The 20,476-nt window shown below is 40.6% G+C and overlaps 1 protein-coding gene and 1 long non-coding RNA gene across 3 annotated transcripts in view; one reads left to right on the top strand and one right to left on the bottom strand.

The window, feature by feature from the left end:
- LOC137344824 (lysine-specific demethylase 2B-like) overlaps window positions 1–5,820 on the bottom strand; it is a 148,682-nt gene extending 142,862 nt beyond the window's left edge. For both annotated transcript variants that reach the window (XM_068008001.1, XM_068008002.1), the window contains exon 1: window positions 5,666–5,820. In XM_068008001.1, coding sequence (XP_067864102.1) covers window positions 5,666–5,707 — 42 coding nt within the window. In that variant the 5' untranslated portion in view covers window positions 5,708–5,820. The remainder of the gene's footprint in view (window positions 1–5,665) is intronic.
- LOC137344827 (uncharacterized) lies at window positions 1,571–18,850 on the top strand. Its single transcript, XR_010968470.1, has 3 exons — window positions 1,571–1,710; window positions 12,629–12,721; window positions 18,577–18,850. It is a non-coding gene; the product is annotated as an uncharacterized lncRNA (long non-coding RNA).
- The last annotated feature ends 1,626 nt before the right edge of the window (window positions 18,851–20,476 follow it).

The following is a 20,476-nucleotide window of genomic DNA, read 5'->3' as shown; positions in this document are numbered from 1 at the left end:
TTGGGGGGGGGGGGGGGAAAGAGAGTTAATGTTCTGTGTATTTTATGTACATTTTTGCCAAAGACATAAATAGCACTAAACTGAATAGTTACTACCTAATATGATGAAAATCTAAGTAGCAATCCTTAAGTGTTTAGCCCAAAAGAAACAGCTGAATACTTCAATGATAATCCTCAATTTCATATTGATTGAGTCTTTTAATTACATTTTTTAAAACATTAATTTCAATGAAACTGGAAGAATGGCCTTATCATTGCAATTTCTGTTTTGAGAGCTATAGCTAAGGACCTTATAAATCAATTTTTATTACAGATTTAAAAAAAAACTTCCTCTGGCCATTTCTCAATTTTTATTTTTAGCATGAAAAACCAGGAAAACAGATGAGTGAGGGGGGAATTAGAGCCCAAAAACCAAGCTAGGGTCAGAGAAAGTCAGGTTTAATTTTAAACATCACTAATGCTCACGAAAACAAGCAAGAAACTAACAAGGTAAAATTAAGCTAAATGACAACCAATAATTATTTACACAGTTTACAGACACCACTTCATGGGCCTCAAGGCAGATCCAAAAGTAATGTAATAAGTTTTGGTGATCACAAAATACTGTCAAGCTATGTTAACAGTGAAATACATTTCTAGTATGTGTCGGTGGATTGCGCACTGCAAAATGTTGACTGCTAAAATTAACACTTGGAGTACATCACCACCATTGCATTATGAAGCACAAATATTTTTAAAATCTGACTGAAATGTTAAATAGTTGATGTTAAAATGTAATTTTGCAATATGTGGTGTGAATGGTATGTTGTGATCATTGCATGCAGCATATCCATTTTAATAACCTAGTTGTAGTCATTATTCAGGATGTTCAACATACGTCCTGACATTAACAATGTGGCATGCGTGCATCTCTGGACCTGATTATCAATGGCCTGGTACATGGATAAGTAAATATTGCATTACTTATCTAAATATTCAAAACTGACTTCTGACTCTTTATTTGACTTTATGAGATGCAGTCTAGAAAAAGGGGCTGTGCCCAACAGAAAATGACTCAATCTGCATGGATTGGTGTCACTGAAACATACAGATACAACGCAGCCTTTTCATAACTGGGTTCAAAAGTACTTTGATTACTAGGACATGGATGGCATAACTGCAGGGTGCATTTAATGTGCAAAATGGTCCTCCACATCCAGTTCCCAGCTAAATGAAATTCGAAACGGTCATGTCCACTGACTCAATACCAGCCATTAACTGTGTTGGAAAAATTGTTACTCTTATCAGATATGATAAAGCAGCTCTCATACTGACCTCCACCAATGGCTGGAAACCAGAAGTGTCAATAAAGAAATGAGGACCTTGAAAAAAAAAGGGAGTCTTTTCTGCATTAAGTGAAATAGCTGAAGTGCATTATGTTGAAAGAATTTATATATTTTTTTTAAATATAAAACCACAAACTGAAATACTAGATTTCCGGGTACTGTGGTATCATGGGGCTCTGGAAGCATGAATACACAATGAGGCAGATTAGTTGAGGATTCCCCCACTCCGCTGAGTTTCTTATCTCATCAGAGAACTGCAAGAAGTAGAGACGGGCATCTCCCTGCAGGGAGTGTGGGGAAAACAATTTTTAAAAACCTCAAGAATATCAGCTGGAAATTATGCAACATCAACAGTTGACAAAAAAAGACACCTAACACTCCCTCAGGTAAGCAAGTGCAAAACAACTACTTTACAATGGAGAAATTAGAATTTGCACTAGCAATTACATGTTAGAGGTATCAACCAAGTGTTTTACTGAGAAACTATTTCCCAGTTTTCTCTGGACTACTGTACTAGTGAGAATTTCATGATGTATAGACACGAGTCACATTATTTCCCATAACTAACAATTTATCACTTAAGGATTAGTGATTTGTGACTTACTTTTTTTTAAACAATTTTACAACACCAAGTTATAGTCCAGCAATTTTATTTTAAATTCACAAGCTTTCGGAGACTTCCTCCTTCCTCGACTACTTTTTTTTAGTGTAAGCACATCAGTGGATATGGATTATTCCAGCTATCAGTGTCCAATGAGATAGCTACTGTCAGCCAGAAAACATGCTGCCATCCCCACTTCCCCAGCACCCACACCCCAGCACATAAAAAGCTCCAAAACAGAGTAAAAACTATCCCCATAACCTAAAGCATCAACAAAAAAGATGGAGTATTTCAAAACGAAATCTCATCTCACAGCTCAGATCATTTGCAAACCATTTAAACGTTGTTGCAGTTTATGTCAAAATCTCAACTCCTCAGTTTCTGACTTGTAATTACTTTTAATATTCTTTACAACGTTTGGAGACCGCAAAGATCCGGCACTAGAAAAGAGACTGTTTTTAAATACAATACAAATATGCTAACTGTGAAAACAGTAGCTGAAGAAAACATCCAATTGATGTGCAATGACTGTAGTTTCAAGTATAGCAACATTCTCATAGACAAGGTTATGTGTTGCAAAAGCAAGGCTCAACATGTACTTAAAGAGGAAGCAGCTAAAAAAAGAAAATGATACAAAGTTCTGCTGCAATGAAGAAATTATTTGCTTCAGATTTTAAATGTGCTGAAAAGTAACAGAAATTGTTCAGAGTTTGTCACTTTCAAGTGTCAACTGTACAACCACCTATCATTTATCACTTACACGTGTACAGTTCCAGCAGTAAAGCTTTAGAAATGCATTTCATGAAGCCACATCCTCTCATCACTGCACAAGCTCCACTGGCTTGCCATGCCCCAGACAGTTCATTTCAAAATTCTCGTGCTCACTATGAAATTCCCTTTTGGCCTCACCTTGCCCTAACTTAATGTACTCTTCCTTCCTTGTGTCCCCGCACTCACCCTTTGCTCCTCTAACTAGGCTTCTCCATGTTCCACTCTCCCATTGCTGACTGCTCATTCAGCCACTGCTCTCTTGCCCTCTGCAGCTCGCTGTCCACTTCTTGCCACCTCCCTGCTTTTAAAAAACCTTTTTCTTCTATCTTGCCGTTGCTCCCCTTCAACCTCTCTTGCTTTACACCCTTGTTTTGTCCACCCAATGTTAAGTGTTTTGAGACATCTTGCTGCACGTGAGCAGCATTACAGAAATGCAAGGGGGGAAAGAGGAGAAAGAGAGAAAAGAGAGAGCGCAAAAGCAAGAGAGACAGGAAATCCAATTAGTCGCACAACCCTGCTCCTGCTCTTTCCCCATAGCCCTGCAAATTTCTCCTTTACAAGTATATATCCAATTCCCTTTTGAAAATTACTACTGAATCTGCATCCAGCACCCTTTCAGGTAGTACATTCCAGATCATAACAACTCACTGCATAAAAAAACATTTTAAATATCAGTTTATTAAAAGTACAGCAACATGAGGAATAAATAACATGCAGTGAAGCTTTGAAGCAGTTTATTGCTCAACTCCCAATGTAAACTCAACTATTTTCCCAGTTACTGTATCAGCTGACAAGGAAAACACCCACCCAATAAAGCAACCACAGAAATTCTGTGGCCACTCACAAGACAGCAGCTACTAAACAATAGGTTGGAGTGTAGCAGCTACACAACAGTACGGTAGCTTAGGCAAATAAAATGTGCTCTAGCCATGCCTCTCAAATCCTAGCATGATAAACCAAACCATACAAAAGCAATCAAGAGACTCAATGTCCAAAACACTGCCAGCTGGTCACAAAGACAAGCTCACTAAGCTACCTACTCTGCCAGAAAGAACTCATTTACTTAAAATGTTTTGCTATACTAAATCCGGAGAAAACAAGCACTTTTTATTTAAAAAGTAAATGCGATGAAAACTACTGTTTTTCAGTTTGAAGTTCATACTGTATGATAATCTGATCACAATCCCTGTTCCAGAATATGGAAGCATTCAATAACTTTATTGATGGGCCCACTACTAATCTAAATTTTATAAATTGACACTCTGGCAGCTGATTGTATTAAATATATTACTAACATAATGCTCCAGAACCAACCCACAACATTGCATTTGAGAGTTCAATCCCAGTGACTGCAAGTACCTAAAAACTGTTTATAATTTATTTGACATTTATAGTTTTTCTTACATTAATAGCTGTCCCACAAATCATGTTCAGTACAGATGCTGCCTGACCTGCTGAGTATTTCCAGCATTTTGTTTCTATTTCAGTACAACTATTACTGCTTTCTTATTTTTATTTTCATTTTTGCAGTGCTATTTGCATTCAAAAATGACATGCAAGTGCCTGATACAGAGATCCTCACTTCAGCATTTGAAGATTAAACTAAGAAAAATGGTAACCTGTCCCAGGTTCTGAAAATAAGCACAGGAAGACTGCAATGGCTGCCCAACTCCAATGCTTGAGACAGCAACTTGTACAAGGGACAACAACAGAGAAACACATCTGAATTTCAACTTCAGTTCATGCCCAAGGAACTTGCAGTTACAGGGGGTTAGGCTTATACATCCAAGTTTCCTTTAAATTCAAACAATGAGGATTGCACCACAAAGTCCACGGAGGAAACGAAAATGAACCTTTTTAATAAAAAGAGGACAGACTGTCTCCTTCACCATCCACACAATTTAGAAAACATAAAAAACTTCTACATGCACCGCCTTAACATTTAAATGTATCCACGCAAGATAATTATTAGCTTGCAAAAAAAAAGCCCATGTAATGTCTATATACTGAACCTTCAGTAAAGTTAGGAACATACAAACACCCTGTAACCCTCAGCCCCTAAGCTGTTGCTTTGCAGAACAATGGACTTTTGGTAATACATTAGCTCATTAATCCCAAAGGTTAGTTTTTGCAAGCCCAAAAATGATTTTATATCCTTCATGGTGTCAGGATAATAATTATTTTAATTCTCTCCTCCTAATAAAAATTATTTTAAAGAGCCATTTTAGAAAAATATGATTCACAACAAGCATATTAAAAATTTGCAAAGTGCATGATAAATTGAGACTATAATGTATAAAAAATATTAATAGAAACATTGCTAGAATCTATATTTAATATATTAGTTATACAACAAATCAATAAAAATAACCTAGTTATACTTGGTTAATTGGTAATGTGAAAGGTACTTTCCCAATCAAACCTATCATTGGTTTACACTGCAAATATGCAAGGATTTGATCACTACATTTTGTAATATGTTTCAAACTACATTCAAGGTTATACTGAAGAAGTACATGGGAACCTATTCTGAGTTGAAACATTTTTTTAATAACACCACAGAAGATCACAGATACACACAATCCATGTATACACCATCTTTACATACAGATGATGCACAACAAGGAGGTATCCTGCTATCTAGTGGAAGATGTGCAAAGATTTATGGCTCATTAAAGCAAATTCCTAAAAGGCTGGTTTGAATAATCAATTAGGTCACTCTCTTTTTCAAATAGAGACTGACACCTTGAGCGACAAACTATCTCACTTCTCTGAAGCTTTTTCATGTCTGTGAAAAGGATACCATTATTTTCCAGTACTGTGTGTTTTCTAAGGGTGGGATGAAAAGGCCTTGCCCAGTAGCAACAGCAGACACTACTGCCTGAGACTTTCTCCCCACATCACCATACAACACACGCAGGCACATTAAGCCTTTAAGTAAAGTAGTAAAATGATTCTTAAAGGCTGACCTGAGAGGTGTCATAGTCTTCATCATCAGGACTCAGTGCCATGACCTTTCACAATTCATGCTGCCCAACCAAAGAAATCCAGTCATGGCTCTATTAGCACACTCTCACAGAATACACTCAACATTCACTAAACAGCTTCCTCCATCTACTGCTGCTCAACCTAACTTCACAATGAAAAAAAACTCGCGATCTGACTAATTGACAGGAGTATTGCCCAATCGGTACTCGGATCTCAAAGGAATGCCCGCCCTCTGCTGTCACGTTCACCAATCAGAACGAGGGATGGGCGGGATCTGCGCTGCAGCATTCGACTGAGATGGTGGTTTCATAGTGTCAATCATTGCGCGCGGGCGGTGCGTTAATTATTCAAAAGTGAGCACGCGCGGAGAAGAAGCGCACGCGGTGACGGACAACATTCCCCTTGCAGTATCCTTTCCTCCCCCCCCCCAGCCCAACGGTAATTGCGAAACGCTCAGGGTAACTGTAAACCCCGCCTCCAAACTGTACGCATGACGTACGTTTTACGTCAACCGAAGACTTTCCCAACCGGTATTGGCTCGTGCGAATGTCAATCAATAACGTATTCCGTCATAATATGACCGCCGTGCCCAGGCGAGCTGAAAATAACTGAAGGGATTTAGCAAAATAAGGGGTTGAACAAAAGTTCTGGGTCGTGAGGTTTATTTATCCTTTTGTTTGTTCGGGCTTGTGCAGAAAGAGGGAGGCAATTTTTAAAGAGGTATTCCACCTGGTAAAGTGTTACTGGACACAAGAGGATTGGGCAATGACGTCATCAGTAGTAGCATGAAGTCATTGCATTGGCTCCATCATTCATTGAATCACATAGAAACTCCAACACAGAGGCAGACTGTTTGGCCCAACCAGTCAGTGTTGGTGTTTATCCGCTACACAAATAGTAGTCCTAATCCCATGTGCCCGCCTTGCTCCCATATCCCTTTATTTCTTCCTTTCCTTCAACCACCTATCTAACATATTAATAAATGTTGACACGGTCTCTGCTTTAATTACTAACTCCAGTAGTGGGTTTCACAACCCTCTGTAAAAGATCTCTTACACCTATGATATATATCTACGGTCCCTTATTCTAGATCCCTGAATTACTGGAAACAGTCTTTTTATCTACTCTGTTGCATCCTGTCATAATTTTAAACTACCCAATAATCTCCTCTGTTCTAATGAAAATAGCCCCAATTTTTGCAGTTTTTCTTTGTATTTCTATTTCGTCACATCAGTAACATCTGAGTGAATCTGTCCTCTCTATTGCCTCAACATCCTCCTATGGTGTTGAGCCCACAACTGCATAGTACAGCAAATGTGGTGTTACTAAGGTTTTATCATGATTCATTATTACACCTTGACCTATATTCTGTGTCTGTTGCCATTAAATACAGTCTCTCATCAGCTTTTCTATTGGCCTAATCTACTTAAGGTGCTGCTTTTAAGGTCTTGTGAATCTGAACCCCCAAATCCCTCTGATTTTCCACTTCACTCAAATTTTCCCCATTCATCGTCTATTTATTATTTCATCAAAATGTAGCATCTCACATTTTCTGAAACTGAATTTTATCTGCCACTTTTTTTACCCATTCCACCCATCTTATCAATATGCCCTTGAACCTTCCTTTGGTCCTCAGAATTATTTACCATTCCTCCTATTTTAGTATCTTCTGCGAATTTGGACACCGTAACTTCAACTCTCTAGTTCCTCCCATCTAACCATTTTTTAATTTAAATTGCTACCTTTCCCCTAATTCCATACCCTATAATCGTCTTAATAGTCTTCTGTATGATACCTTGCAAAGGCTTTCTGAAAGTTCATGTGCACCACATCCACTGTATTTCTCCATCCACCATATCTGTCACCTCCTCAAAGAACCCTATCATGTTATCAAAGTGTTATCCTCCTTTCTGAAGTCTGTGTGGGCTGTTAAATAATTGTTTTTGCTTCATTTAGATATTTAGCAATGTCATCTTTAATTAAATTTTCCCTACCACAAATATTAAACTAACTGGCCTGTAGTTACCTGGGTTAGCTCTGACTCCCTTTATGAAAATGGATATCATTGGCCACTCTCCAGTTCTCTATCAATCATCCACTCTCAACAGAACCCTGAAATATAAGTTCTAGAGCCTCCACTATTTCTACCCCCTTTTCCCTCGGGATCCTTGGGTGTATCCCATCAGTTCCTGGCACTTTGTCATCCTTTAGCTTAATTAACTTCTCTAATATTTTTCTTTTGTTTATTATATTATCTCTCATCTCGCATTTAACCAATTCAGGATTTACCTCCTCCCCAGTATCCTCTTTTGTAAGCACGGAAGTGAAGTATCTTCTAAGTATACCTTCCAATTACAACTTGTTCTCTTTTAAATCTCTATCCTGTCCTCTCAGACAATTCAATTTTAGCAATTCTTTGTTTTTCTACATTACCCTCCAATGTGATTATGCGCCCCCATTTTTTGTTTTACTGATACCTCCAATGAGGGTATGCACCCCCTTTTCTTGCTTCTCTATGTTATCCAAAGAGGATCTGCACACCCGCATTATGGTATTTCTTTTACCCTCCAATGAGGGTATGTACCCCATTTTATGGTTTGCTTTTTACTCTACTTATGAGGGATTGGACCCCTTTTTATGGTTTCCTTTTATGCTCCAATGAGGACATGCACCCTCTATTTTTTGCTTCCCCATTTTCTATATTACTTTGTAACGAGAGGATAAACCCTCTTTTTCTATTTTTTTCTCCCTCACAAGGCTCCCACCCCTAAGACATGCACAAGAGCTACCTGAAGGAGACACTCCTTGCGGTTTTGCCTTCCCCCTTGAGGGCACTACTGGCTTCTGCTCAGCATCTCCTTGAGAAAGAAAGCTGAGATTGGAAAACTCTGCCAACAGGGTGGGGGTTGAAACATGTATTGACCTACTAGCTTTATCAAATTTAAACAAAAATATTCACTGCGGATGGTCTAGCAACTAATATGCGAAACATCCACCTTCGATTATTTGCTGAAATCTACCTAATATGGTGATAATTCTCTTTTAATTTGTACCAAAATGACAGCTCACCCACCATTTTCTCAACTCCCTTGACAACAGAGCTAAGATCTGTGAGCTGGCGAACGATACAACAGGTCAGCTGTAAACCCATGGCTCACCACATTTTAGCACACCACAAACACATCATGATTCATTTTGCTTATTGTGAAGTAGAAATAGAGGAACCACATGGGTAGAAAAGCAACTGCTGAATGTGTTGCAAAATGATAGGGGAACATCATTATGTGGTGTTAAACGTGCAAAAAAAACTACCAATTGAAGCCAAATAGTGGACACAAGTACAAGAATGCATAAGAATGAACAATGCCTGAAAAATTGCAATGCGTAATGGAAACCGGCATAGTACATCAGACATTTAAGTGTAGGTGCTCAAATTCTAAGATACAACAACTACTACATACATTTATATTGTATCTTTAATATAGCAATTCTCCTCAGACACATCACAGAGTGAAAGAAAGAGAGAAAGAAGGAACTTGCATTTATGTAGCATCTTCCACAACCTCAGAGTGTTCTAAAGTGCTTTACAGCCAATGAAGTACTTTTGAAGTGTAGTCACTGTTGTAATGAAGGAATCGCAGCAGCCAATTTGTACACAGCAAGGTTCCACAAACAGCAATAAGATAATGACCAGATAATCTGTTTTAATGATGTTGGTTGAGGGATAAATATTGGCCAGGACATCGGGAGAACTCCCTTGCTCTTCTTCGAATAGTGCTATGGGATCTTTTATGTCCACCTGAGAGGGCAAACGTGGCCTCAGTTTAACATCTCATCTGAAAGACGGCTCCTCTGACAGTGCAGAGTGGGAATTGGACCCCAAGCAGGAGTTGGGAGAAAGGGGAGCTGACTGAAGGTGTGGTCAAAAGGTAGGTTGTGAGGAGGCTCTTGAAAGCAGGGCGAGGTATAGGCAGCAGAAAGGTTCAGAGAGGGAGTGTCACAGCACAGGGGTGTTATGGTTGAAAGCTTAGCGGGGGTAGGGTGCAGGGGTAACAGTAAACCAGAGTTGGAAAATAAAAGCTGAGAGCTAGGACATAGGGGCAGAGCAGGATGAAGAGTGAGGCTGTTTAAAAATTTGCAAATAAGGCTAAGGATTTTGAAATCAATGCACTGGGGAATGGAGAGCCTGTGGTCAGTGAGGTTGGGGTGATAGGTTAACAGGAATTAGTACAGGTTAAGATGTGGGAAGCAGAGTTGGAGTTTCGTGCAGAGTGGAGCTTCGGAGGCCAGAGAGTAGCTCATCGCAGAAGTTGAGCCTGAAGATGATAAAAGAATTTGGGTGAGGTAGTAAAGGGGACAAGCAATGTGGCAGAGGTAAAAATATATGGTTTTGATGATGGTCTGGATGTGGGGTTTGAAGCTCAGCTCAGCATCAAACAAGATAATGAGGTTGTGCACCATCTGGTTCAGCTTTTGGGCAACCAGGAGGAAGAATGCAACTGCAGGGGGTGGGGGGGGGGGGGGGGGGTGCTGCGTTGCAAAGTTTTGAGCAGGAGTTGAATAGGATGGTTGCAGTCTTGCCAATGTTAAGGTGGAGAAACTTCTGGCCCATTCACAACTTGTGCACAGCAACAGTCATGTGGTTGAGAACTGCTGGAGGGATAAACCTGGGTGTCATGAGCATATGTATGGAAGCTGATGCTATGCTTATGTTGGTGTTGCTGAAAGGTAGCAATTAGTTAAGATGTAGGAGAAGGCTAAGGATGGAATCTTAAGTCACGTCAGAGGTGACCACGCAGTCATAAGGAAGAGAAGCCATTGCAGGAAATGTGCAAGCTATGTTGGAACAAGTGGGAATGGAACTATCACAGAAAGGGATCACGGAGAAAAAGCAGTGTTGGGGATGGTGTAATTGACTGTATTGAGGGCCATGGAGAAGACGAGGGGAACAAGGAGAGATAAGATACCACTTTCACAAAAGTGTCGGTGGCCAGGGTGGTCATGGTGCTTTGAGCAAGCTACGGATGTTTCAGAGAAAGGAGAAGGTTTAAGGATCACAATAGGATCTATACAGGGGCCTCAGCTTTTCACCATATATATATTAATTACTTTGATGAAGGAATAGAGAGTTGTATATCCAAGTTTGTGAATGCCACTAAGTTAGGAGGCACAATAAGTTGTGTGGATGGGAGCAGGAAGTTACAAAGGGACATAGACAGATTAAGTGGGTGGGCAAAACTGTGGCAGATGGAGTTCAACGTGGGGAAGTTTGAGGTCATCCACTTTGGATCTGAGAAAGACAAATCAGAATGTTTTCTTAATAGTGAGAGATTAGTATCTGTAGAAGAGCAAAGGAATTTAGTCGTTCATTTACAAAAATCACTAAAAGCTATTGCACAGATACAATAAGTAATCAAAAAGGCAAATGGAAACTCAAAGGGTTTGGAATTCAAAAGTAATGTTTCGTTGTATAGAGCCTTGGTCAGACCCCATCTGGTGTACTGTGTTCAGTTTTGGGCACCAAACCTCAGGAAAGATATATTGTCCTTGGAAGGGGTACAGCACAGATTCACCAGAATGGTACCAGTGCTTAAAGGGTTACATTGTGAGGACAAGTTGCATAAACTCGGCTGGTATTCCCTTGAGTTTAGAAGGTTGAGGGGGATGATCTCATCAAGGTATGTAAAATTATAAAAGGATTTGATAGGGCAGATACAGAGAAACTATTTCCTCTGGGGGGGGAGGGGTATCCAGAACAAGGGGGCATAATCTTAAAATTAGAGGTAGGCCATTTAGGAGTGAAATCAGGAAGCATTTATTCACACAAATGGTAATGGAAATCTGGAAATCTCTCCCCCAAAAGGCTGTGGATGCTGGGAGATTTGAAATCTTCAAGACTGAGATTGATTGATTTTTGTTAAGAAGTTTATCAAGAAATAAGGAACAAATGCAGGTAAAAGGAATTGAGATACTGATCAGCAATGATCTAATTGAATACCAGAACAGGCTCGAGGGGCTGAATGGCCTACTCCTGTTCCAATGTTCCGAATACTCCTTACCACAATCAATGGTGAAACTGTTGATGTGTAAAATATGCTTATGTGGATATGGCAAGCAATAGAAATGCAGAAAGCTATTGAGATGCTAAGGAGAAAAGCTTTGTGTGAGAGATAGATGTTTAAGAAATCAAAAGAGTAGGAAACTGATTGACTGCCATATTACAATGTTAAAAAAATTGCAGACATTTATGGATTTGGTGAATTAAAGGAGTCACTGATTCACAATAGGATTTTGTTTGGAATCAAAATGTGGGCGAGACTGCTGAGAGACCTATACCTAGACCTTAAGAAAGCTGTAGTTATGGTAAGGGCAGCGGTAGTCACACTGTGTCAGAAGTAGTGAGAAACTGTCCATACTGTTAGGCAAAAAGGGAGTGCCAGGAATAAACTACCTTGCATGAAACCAAATAGAACACAAGCTGATCAGAGGTGAATTAATTTATTGCCATTTTATGGGCAAAGAGACATCAAAAACATTAGAATCAATGTCCAATATTCAAACAGAACAAGTGTGGTTTACAAAATAATTTTGCCGCCAACTACAGGACAAAGTGCTTGAAATTATACAGTGGGTTACAGTCTACTCCAATTAATTAAAAGGTGCTTAATTTGAATACTGTTTGCATTAAATTCCTATTTGCTGTGTTATCTACATTGCTTATTTCAAATTATTGGATCATTTGAATTTTTTTTAATGCAAAGAAACAACCTTGAGTTATTATGAGTAGACAGTAATAGACAGGAGCATTGAATGTGTTTATCTGAAATTCCTCTTGCTGCTCTTTTAGTGGAGCATTAACCTATTTCAAATAAAATAGTAGACAATAGAACTTCGGACCGATGCATTAAGAGTTAATACCTAACACTCCACATTGTAATTTCAAGGCCAAGGAGACGGGTGAAAAACAACTGTATCCCATGAAGGCAGATGAGTAAGATGATGAATGCAGATACGCAATTGGATCAGTAATGGATACGGTAAAAACTGTTTCCAAAAATGTTGTTTGTTGCAATAAATGTCAATGGCAATGTAGATGTTAAGATTCTACTAGAGGGCGGGGTATGAATGTTATGGGAATGCAGACAATCAGTTTCTCCAAAGATGAGATGCCAAACTAAAATAGCATCATGGATCTGAGATGGATGCATAGGCAAATGTAAATAGAATTGTACCAGAAAAGTGCCCACAATCTTGAGTTCCAAGCCGTAGCTAAAGATGTCACACTAGAGTGTGGAAATGTGTCAAAAACTATACATTCTGCAGGTGCTAGCATCTGATATCACTACTGTTAATATCAAGTCAATGACAAAAGATAATTAGGAACTTGTAAGGTAATGGTGGAAAACTTGGGTTGTCTGTAAGGGACACACCACCGTGATGTGTGGTACTGAAATGTGAAACCAGTAGCGTGCACTGTGATGCAAAATTCCTGTTGCGTTGAATAGTCTCCAAAGACAGCGACTGATGATCTAGTTGCAAAAGAAGTGTTCACGCTTGTGAGTGAACCCACAGATTGAGTGTGAAGAACAGTGATAGTTGTGAAGCCAAACCCAGCACCACCCTTGATTCCATGGGGTAGATCTTGACTTTGTACAATAGTATAAAACGGGTGTTAGCGAAAAGACAGCCCATTTTACATCTCTCCCCATTTTTATTTATTGAAGTCAGTGAAATAAAAATTGGGAGAGATGTAACACAGGCTGCCGATTCGCTAGCACCCGTTTTACACTATTGTAGAAAGTCACGATCTAACCCCATGACTATCATTGCCAATCTGAAATCAAGATATGAATGAGCTGGAACTTTCTGCAGCTCATTCATATCTTGATTGGCAAGACCAAAACCATCCTGTTTAGCAACTGTTAAAAACTCTGCTCCCTCTCTATCACCCCACATTCTCTCCCTAAATCCCTGCACCTTGCTACATCCTTCTCCACCTTTAAAAGCTTATTCTTCAGCTGCCTTCCCTAGTTCCCTCGTACATCTGCTTGGATCCAACATTGAACTGTGAAGTGCCTTGGGATGTTTTCCTACATTAAGGGCGCTAGATTAAAAATGCTATATAATAACAACTTGTATTTATATAACATCAAAACATCACAAGATTTTTCACAAATGGAAATACATAGGAGAACAAGTAAAAGAGCCAGAGGCGATATGAGAAAACATTTTTTTATGCAGCCAGTTGTAATGATATGGAATGCACTGCTTGAAAGGGTGGTGGAACTAGATTCAATAATAACTTTCAAAAGGGAATTAGGTAAACACTTGAAGGGCAAAAATTTACAGGGCTGTGGGGAAAGAGCAGGGGAGTGGGACTAATTGGATAGCTTTTTCAAAGCTCCTATGCTATACTGACTATGATACTATGAACAGACACTATGCCATGGAGTGAGAGGTTAGAAAGGATGACCAAAGACTTGATTAAATATATGGGTTTGAAAAGGTTTTGAAAGGTGGAGAGAGAAACAGAGAGGTGGAGGGCTGTAGGAGAGAGTTCCAGATAATAACTCCAAGTAGCTAAAGGCAAAGATAGGTGGGTGCACACAAAGCCTGAGTCAGTGGGCTGAAGGGTGCAGAACAGGATAAAAGGCTGGAGGAGATTGCAGAGACAAGGGGGGTAATTTTAACCTCCAAGAAGGGGTGGGTTGGGGGCTTGTGGGCAGTAAAAGTAGTGGATTTTTGGAGCGGGACTGCATCCCTGCTCCAACACGCCCACTTTCGGGTTTGACCCAGCCGTGTTTGGATGTGCGCGCACCAGACACCCAGAAGTCCCAGCCCTGGCGGGCAGATACTTAAAGGAGCAATATACCTCATTGAAATAGTCGAGGCACTTAATTTTTTGTATATTATAAAAGTTAAACAAATTTAACCTTATCTGTTCTGATTTCCCATCACTTCCGATTCACGTCAGGTGAAAGCAAGCGGGAAGGGCTGGATCCATGAGGTGAGTGCCTTTATTGCACTGCTTGTGGGCCCGGAGGAGCAGGATTGCTTCATCCAGGCCCAACAAACTCCCCTGTACGAAAGGACCCTGCGATTGGCCACCCCCCCCCCAACAATGCTGCAACACCCCCACGCCGATGCTGGACCCCCCTGATACTGGATCCCCCTCCCCCCCTCCCCCGATGCTGGAACCCCCCCCCACCGATGCTGGACCCTCCCTGATACTGGACCCCCCTCACCCAATGCTGGACCCCCGACGCTGGCCCACCCCCCACCAATGCTGGACCCCCCCCCAGATGGTGGATCCCCCTCACCCCCAATGCTGGACTCCCCTGCCACGGTGGACTCCCCGGATGGTCCCCCCCCACCACCTCCAACTTCACCCGACCTCTGATCTCTTCTCCTGATCTGCGACCGACCTTCGATCTCTGCAATCTCTTTGTGTAACAAGGCAATGGAGAGATCTGAGGATGAGGCTAAGGATTTAAAATGTCATGCGTTGGAGGACAGGGAGCCAGTGTAGGTCAGCTGAGATAGCGGTGATGAGTTATGGACATGTTAGAGTTTTGGAGGGTGGAAGATGAAAAGGCAACAAGAAGGGGATTGGAATAATCAAGTCCAGAGATGGCAAAAGTGTAGATGTGGGTTTCAGCAGCGGATGAGCGGAGGTGGGGCAAAGATGGGCACTATCTCTTGACCTTTCTCAGTCCGTTGCTTTTTGCACTGCTCTTGTCTTGCACTGCCCTTCCAGCTTTCTCCTCTCTCCTTCCCCATTTTTCTCTGTTTCTCACCCTCTGTTTTTTTTCTCCTCTCTTTCATTTTCTGTTTCATTTTCTCTGTCTGTCTTGCCTGTGCTTAGCACAAACCACCACCTCACTGCTCCCTACCACCTGTCCCTTGGGCATCTTTCTCTCTTCCCTGTTATCGCAGTACATTCCACCTAGCTGTCTCCTGCTCAGTCTAGCAGTCTCTGCTTTCTTTTACATTCTCTCTCTTGCCTCACTTGAACTCCTGCTCCCAGATATTTTCTCTCTCTTTAGTTATATTTCTCTACCTCATGTATTTCCTTCAAGATCTTTTTCCCTTTTTGTAAGAATCTACCCTCCATCTTTAGCCAAGTCACCTCCACATCCTCTCAAGTATTTACAACCTTCACCAAGAGGAAACTAAGACCAGATGTTCAATACACTGTTACATGGCTGCTTCATCTAACATCACATCACTCACTGTCTACGTTACATTTCCTGCCTCAGTGTGCCCCACCATTCCTACAATGCAACATGTCAGGTATAGAAGACAATTTATGGAGCTTTGTGTAATATGTACCTTATATTTAATTAATCATAGGCTTGCAAGAGAATTTGGTCAGCTTTCTGAGTGAAAATGAAATCATATAAACAAAAAAAACAGTTTAATGCCCCTCCACTCCCAGTGGCTCTGGTGCAGCCATCCTCCATTGCCAGCACCTGCCGTCCAAGAAAATGGGAGCTTACCAATGGGAGCTTAACTAATGGGAGCTGTAGATCTTAACCACCGTTCCCATTTTATCGGACAGCAGGTGCTGAAGTGGAGGAGGTGAGGGCTAGTGCTTAGGGTGAGGATCACAGCCAGTGGGGTGGTCCACACCCCTGGGGTCTACCCACCTTTCTCCGCCACATTCCTGGGCCACATGAGCCTTCTCTACTTGCCAGATTTTCCATGCTTCCCTTCCTCTCTGTAAACATTCTGCTGTAAGCATTTACACCTCCTCTTTTGTTTCTTTACTTGTCCCATTACCTTTTGCCTTGCACCATCATCCCTTTTGTAATTTAATCACTCCTGCCCTCCACCCTATCATAGACCTTTCTGTTTTGTTCTTTTCCTGCCCCCCTCCTTTTCTCTGGCTCTGTACTTGCTTAAAAATTGTTAATCTCTCACATTTTCCAGTTGTAATGAAAGGTCATTGATCTGAAACATTGGTTCTGTTTCTCTCTCCACAGATGCTGCCTGACCTGTTGAGTGTTTTCCAGCATTTTCTGTTTTTATTTATCATTACAAATGTTGCCTGACCTGCTGTGGATTTTCAGCCTTCTCTTGGAGTCTGGCCCACACATCCACTATCCTGTTTTTGGTTGGGGGGGGGGGGGGGAGGGGTGGTGGGAAACTTTTTTTTCCTAATCTCTAGCTTTGTTTGAGGCTTGTGAATTTTGTACTTGCAGTCTCCTGTCCTACTGTCACTGTCCAAGTTAAATGGACTGCTTACTTCAACTTTGCCTGCAGCTTTCATTACTTCTTTCTGTAACTTCCTCTGCATGGGGCAGATTGATCAAACGTCATTAAAGGACTTAGTTTTGCTAATGTTAACAATATAATGGAAACTGAAACCATCACATGGAATTTGCTTCTGAATTAACCTGTTCCTTGGTATTGAGTTGTTTGATCTCTGAGCTACTTGATTTCTGGGGTAACTGGAGCAAAAGCAAATAGTAAGCCATCTTCCCTTTGAAATCTTTTGTGGAAATGCCGGTGATGGACTGGGGTTGACAATTGTAAACAATTTTACAACACCAAGTTATAGTCCAGCAATTTTATTTTAAATTCACAAGCTTTCGGAGATTTTCTCCTTCCTCAGGCAAACATTTGCCTGAGGAAGGAGAAAATCTCCGAAAGCTTGTGAATTTAAAATAAAATTGCTGGACTATAACTTGGTGTTGTAAAATTGTTTACAATTGAAATCTTTTGACATTATTTTTATCGAGTCCTTTCACAACATGGATTAATAAGCCACTTTTAACTGTTTGAAACCCAATTTTACCCTTTCTCATGAGGTAGAATTTCTTATTGTTTATTTATGTAAAGGCTAGTCACCTTATTTAAAAAAAAAATTTTGGCATAGCAACAATAGTTACAAATTTTACTCTTCCTACTGCAAAGTTATTTATGTTTATAATGGTAGCCAGGCTGTAAAATTTCACCTGAGAATAAAAGAAATGGATGATAATAGTTAGTACCTTCAGGCAGTCTCTATAATTCAATGCTTTTAGATGTTGTTACTTGATCAGTCTTTCTCCCAAGTCAGTTCATCAGCCCTGCAGTTGCCTCATATTCTCCTGGCTCAGTCACCATAGTCAATCAGTCTCATTAATTCTGCTATTGCAGCACCCCTCGCCTCCCTTACACAATACAAGCTTATAACTTCCTGTATTCTTCAGTGATTTCAAATTGTTCGCTTAACAAACTTTCAAAACTTTTTTGGTTTAAGTTGAATCAAATTGGAAATTCTAACAAACTGTTGACAGTTTGTGCTATTCATTAGAATGATACCGAGGTGAAAGAGTTAAATTACGAGGACAGGTTGCATAGACTAGGCTTGTATTCCCTTGAATATAGAAGATTAAGGGGTGATCTAATTGAAATGTTTAAGATGATTAAAGGATTTGATAGAGTAGATAAAGAGAAACTATTTCCTCTGGTGGGAGAGTCCAGAACAACGGGGCATAACCTTAAAATTAGAGCTAGGCCGTTCAGGGGTGATATCAGAAAGTACTTCTTTCTCTCTCCCCCAAAAATCTGTTGAGGCTGGGGGTCAATTGAAAATTTCAAAACTGAGATTGATAGATTTTTGTTAGGCAAGGGTATTAAGGGTTACGGAACCAAGGCAGGTAGATGGAGTTAAGATACAGATCAGGCATGATCTAATTGAATGATGGAACAGGCTGAATGGCCTACTCCTGTTCCTATGTTCCAAAGTTCCTGTTAAGAAAGAACTTGTGTGTTTCACATCCTCAGGATGCCCGAAGCGCTTCATAGCCAATGAAGTGTAGTCACTGTTGTAATGTAGGGAAACGCAGCAGTCAATTTGCGTACAGCACAGCAATTAGATAATTGACCGTTTGATCTTTTTTAGGGTTGTTGGGATAAATATTGGTCAAGATACCAGGAGAACTCCCCTGCTTTTCTTCAAAATAGTGCCATGGGATCTTCTCCAACCAACTGAGCAGGCAGATTTAGCGTCTCGGTTTAACGTCTCACCTGAAAGACGGCACCTCCGACAGTGCAGTATTCCCTCAGTACTGCAATGAAGTGTCAACCTGGATTACATGTTTATGGAGTTTCAACACCTGTAGCATAAAATATAAAATATGAAAAATTAAAAGAAAAAAATTACAGAAATAAGGGAAGATGGCAAATAAATAGTTGCAGTGTGTCTCAATACATTTGTGAACCTGTTTCTCGCTCTTTATTTTCTTTCTATCACAAAAATGTGACTATAAATTCATGAAGAAGTCGCCGTACATGTGGTGCACGCAAACAAAGCAGCACCTTTTCAATTCAGTCGTAGTCCTTGCAGAGTAACCGGAATTCGACAACTTCCCTCAGTAACTCCATTCTCAGCTACACTACTAAGCATAGCTCACAGAAGAGTTCTTGTCCCCAGACAGACTACTTAACCTCTCTGCTGAACCCAATGTTTATGGACGGCTTTTAAGCAATACTCAATTAACCTGCAGTGACCCACAATACATTAAAGATGGTCAAATAAAGGTTACCTAAGTTCAGCCTAGAATTACTAATAAATACTGGCATACCCTAATCTTGAGCATCTTGATATTTTTGACCCAGCAACTCTGGCAAGATCTTCTGGCCTTTGTAAAGAGGTTGCTGACTCCTCAGTAACTTCCAGTGCCAATGCTGTTTTTGTGGTTTAGGAAGTAGGTATGTATCTATTCATGAACTAGACAGTTCTTCTGAGCGGTAACTTCCCCTGAGCAGTGGCGAAGATTAGAAGTTGTAAGCTTTGCTGATCAAAGAGCGTCAACTTGTGCCACAGACTGAAACCCACAGTCACAGAGAGGAGAGTCAAGTTTAAGAGGTTTTTTTAAATCTGTATCCTCTAAAATTAAAAAAAAACTCTCATTACCCTCACTGCCACATGGAACTCTATTCCTTTTAGATGGTGCACTGCTTTACTGTATGGAGAGGGATTTTTTTAATAATATGTCTTAAATGATTTACATTGTTTATAAAACAAAGGCAATATTAACTTAATCTGAGGCAGCAAATTGACAAATTTATTAGAGTTCTTTGTGGAAGTAACAAGCAGGGTGGATAAAGGGGAACCAGTAGATGTAATGTATTTGGATTTCCAAAATGCATTCGATAAGATGCCACATAAAAGGTTACTGCATAACGTAAGAGCTCATGGTGTTGGGGGTAATATATTAGCATGGATAGAGGTTTGGCTAACTAACAGAAAACAGAGAGTCGGGATAAAGGGGTCATTTTCATAATGACAATCTGTAATTGGTGGGGTGCCACAGGGATCAGTGCTGGGGCCTCAACTATTTACAATATATATATCAATGACTTGAATGAAGGAAGTGAGTGTACTTTGGCCAAATTTGCTGATGATACAAAGATAGGTGGAAAAGTAAGTTGTGAAGAGGGTACAAAGGCCCTGATATTAGAGTGGAGGCGGGATGGCAGCGGAGGGGGGGGGGCGGGAATGGGTGCGCAGGTAACCCAACCAATAAAAAATGTCCCTTTCCCACGCTATCGTGATTCAATTGGTGTCACTTATAGTCGCTTCCGGGTTTGCCGTCCGAAAGCTGTGCAGCGGGCAGACTGCGCACCAGCATCGCAGGCTGTCAGCAGGAGGAGCTCTATTTAAAGGGCCATTGCTCCAATGGTTTTTCCTGCAGCAAACACCCACACACCACAATGGAGCAGCACAGGGGAAAGGCTGCTCCAAGATTCAATGATGCCTCACTCCAGGTGCTACTGGATGGGGTGAGGAGGAGGAGGGA

The sequence above is a fragment of the Heptranchias perlo genome, chromosome 28 (assembly GCF_035084215.1).
Source record: "Heptranchias perlo isolate sHepPer1 chromosome 28, sHepPer1.hap1, whole genome shotgun sequence".
NCBI classification, from domain to species: Eukaryota; Metazoa; Chordata; class Chondrichthyes; order Hexanchiformes; family Hexanchidae; genus Heptranchias; species Heptranchias perlo.
This window is presented reverse-complemented; position numbering and strand designations above follow the sequence as displayed.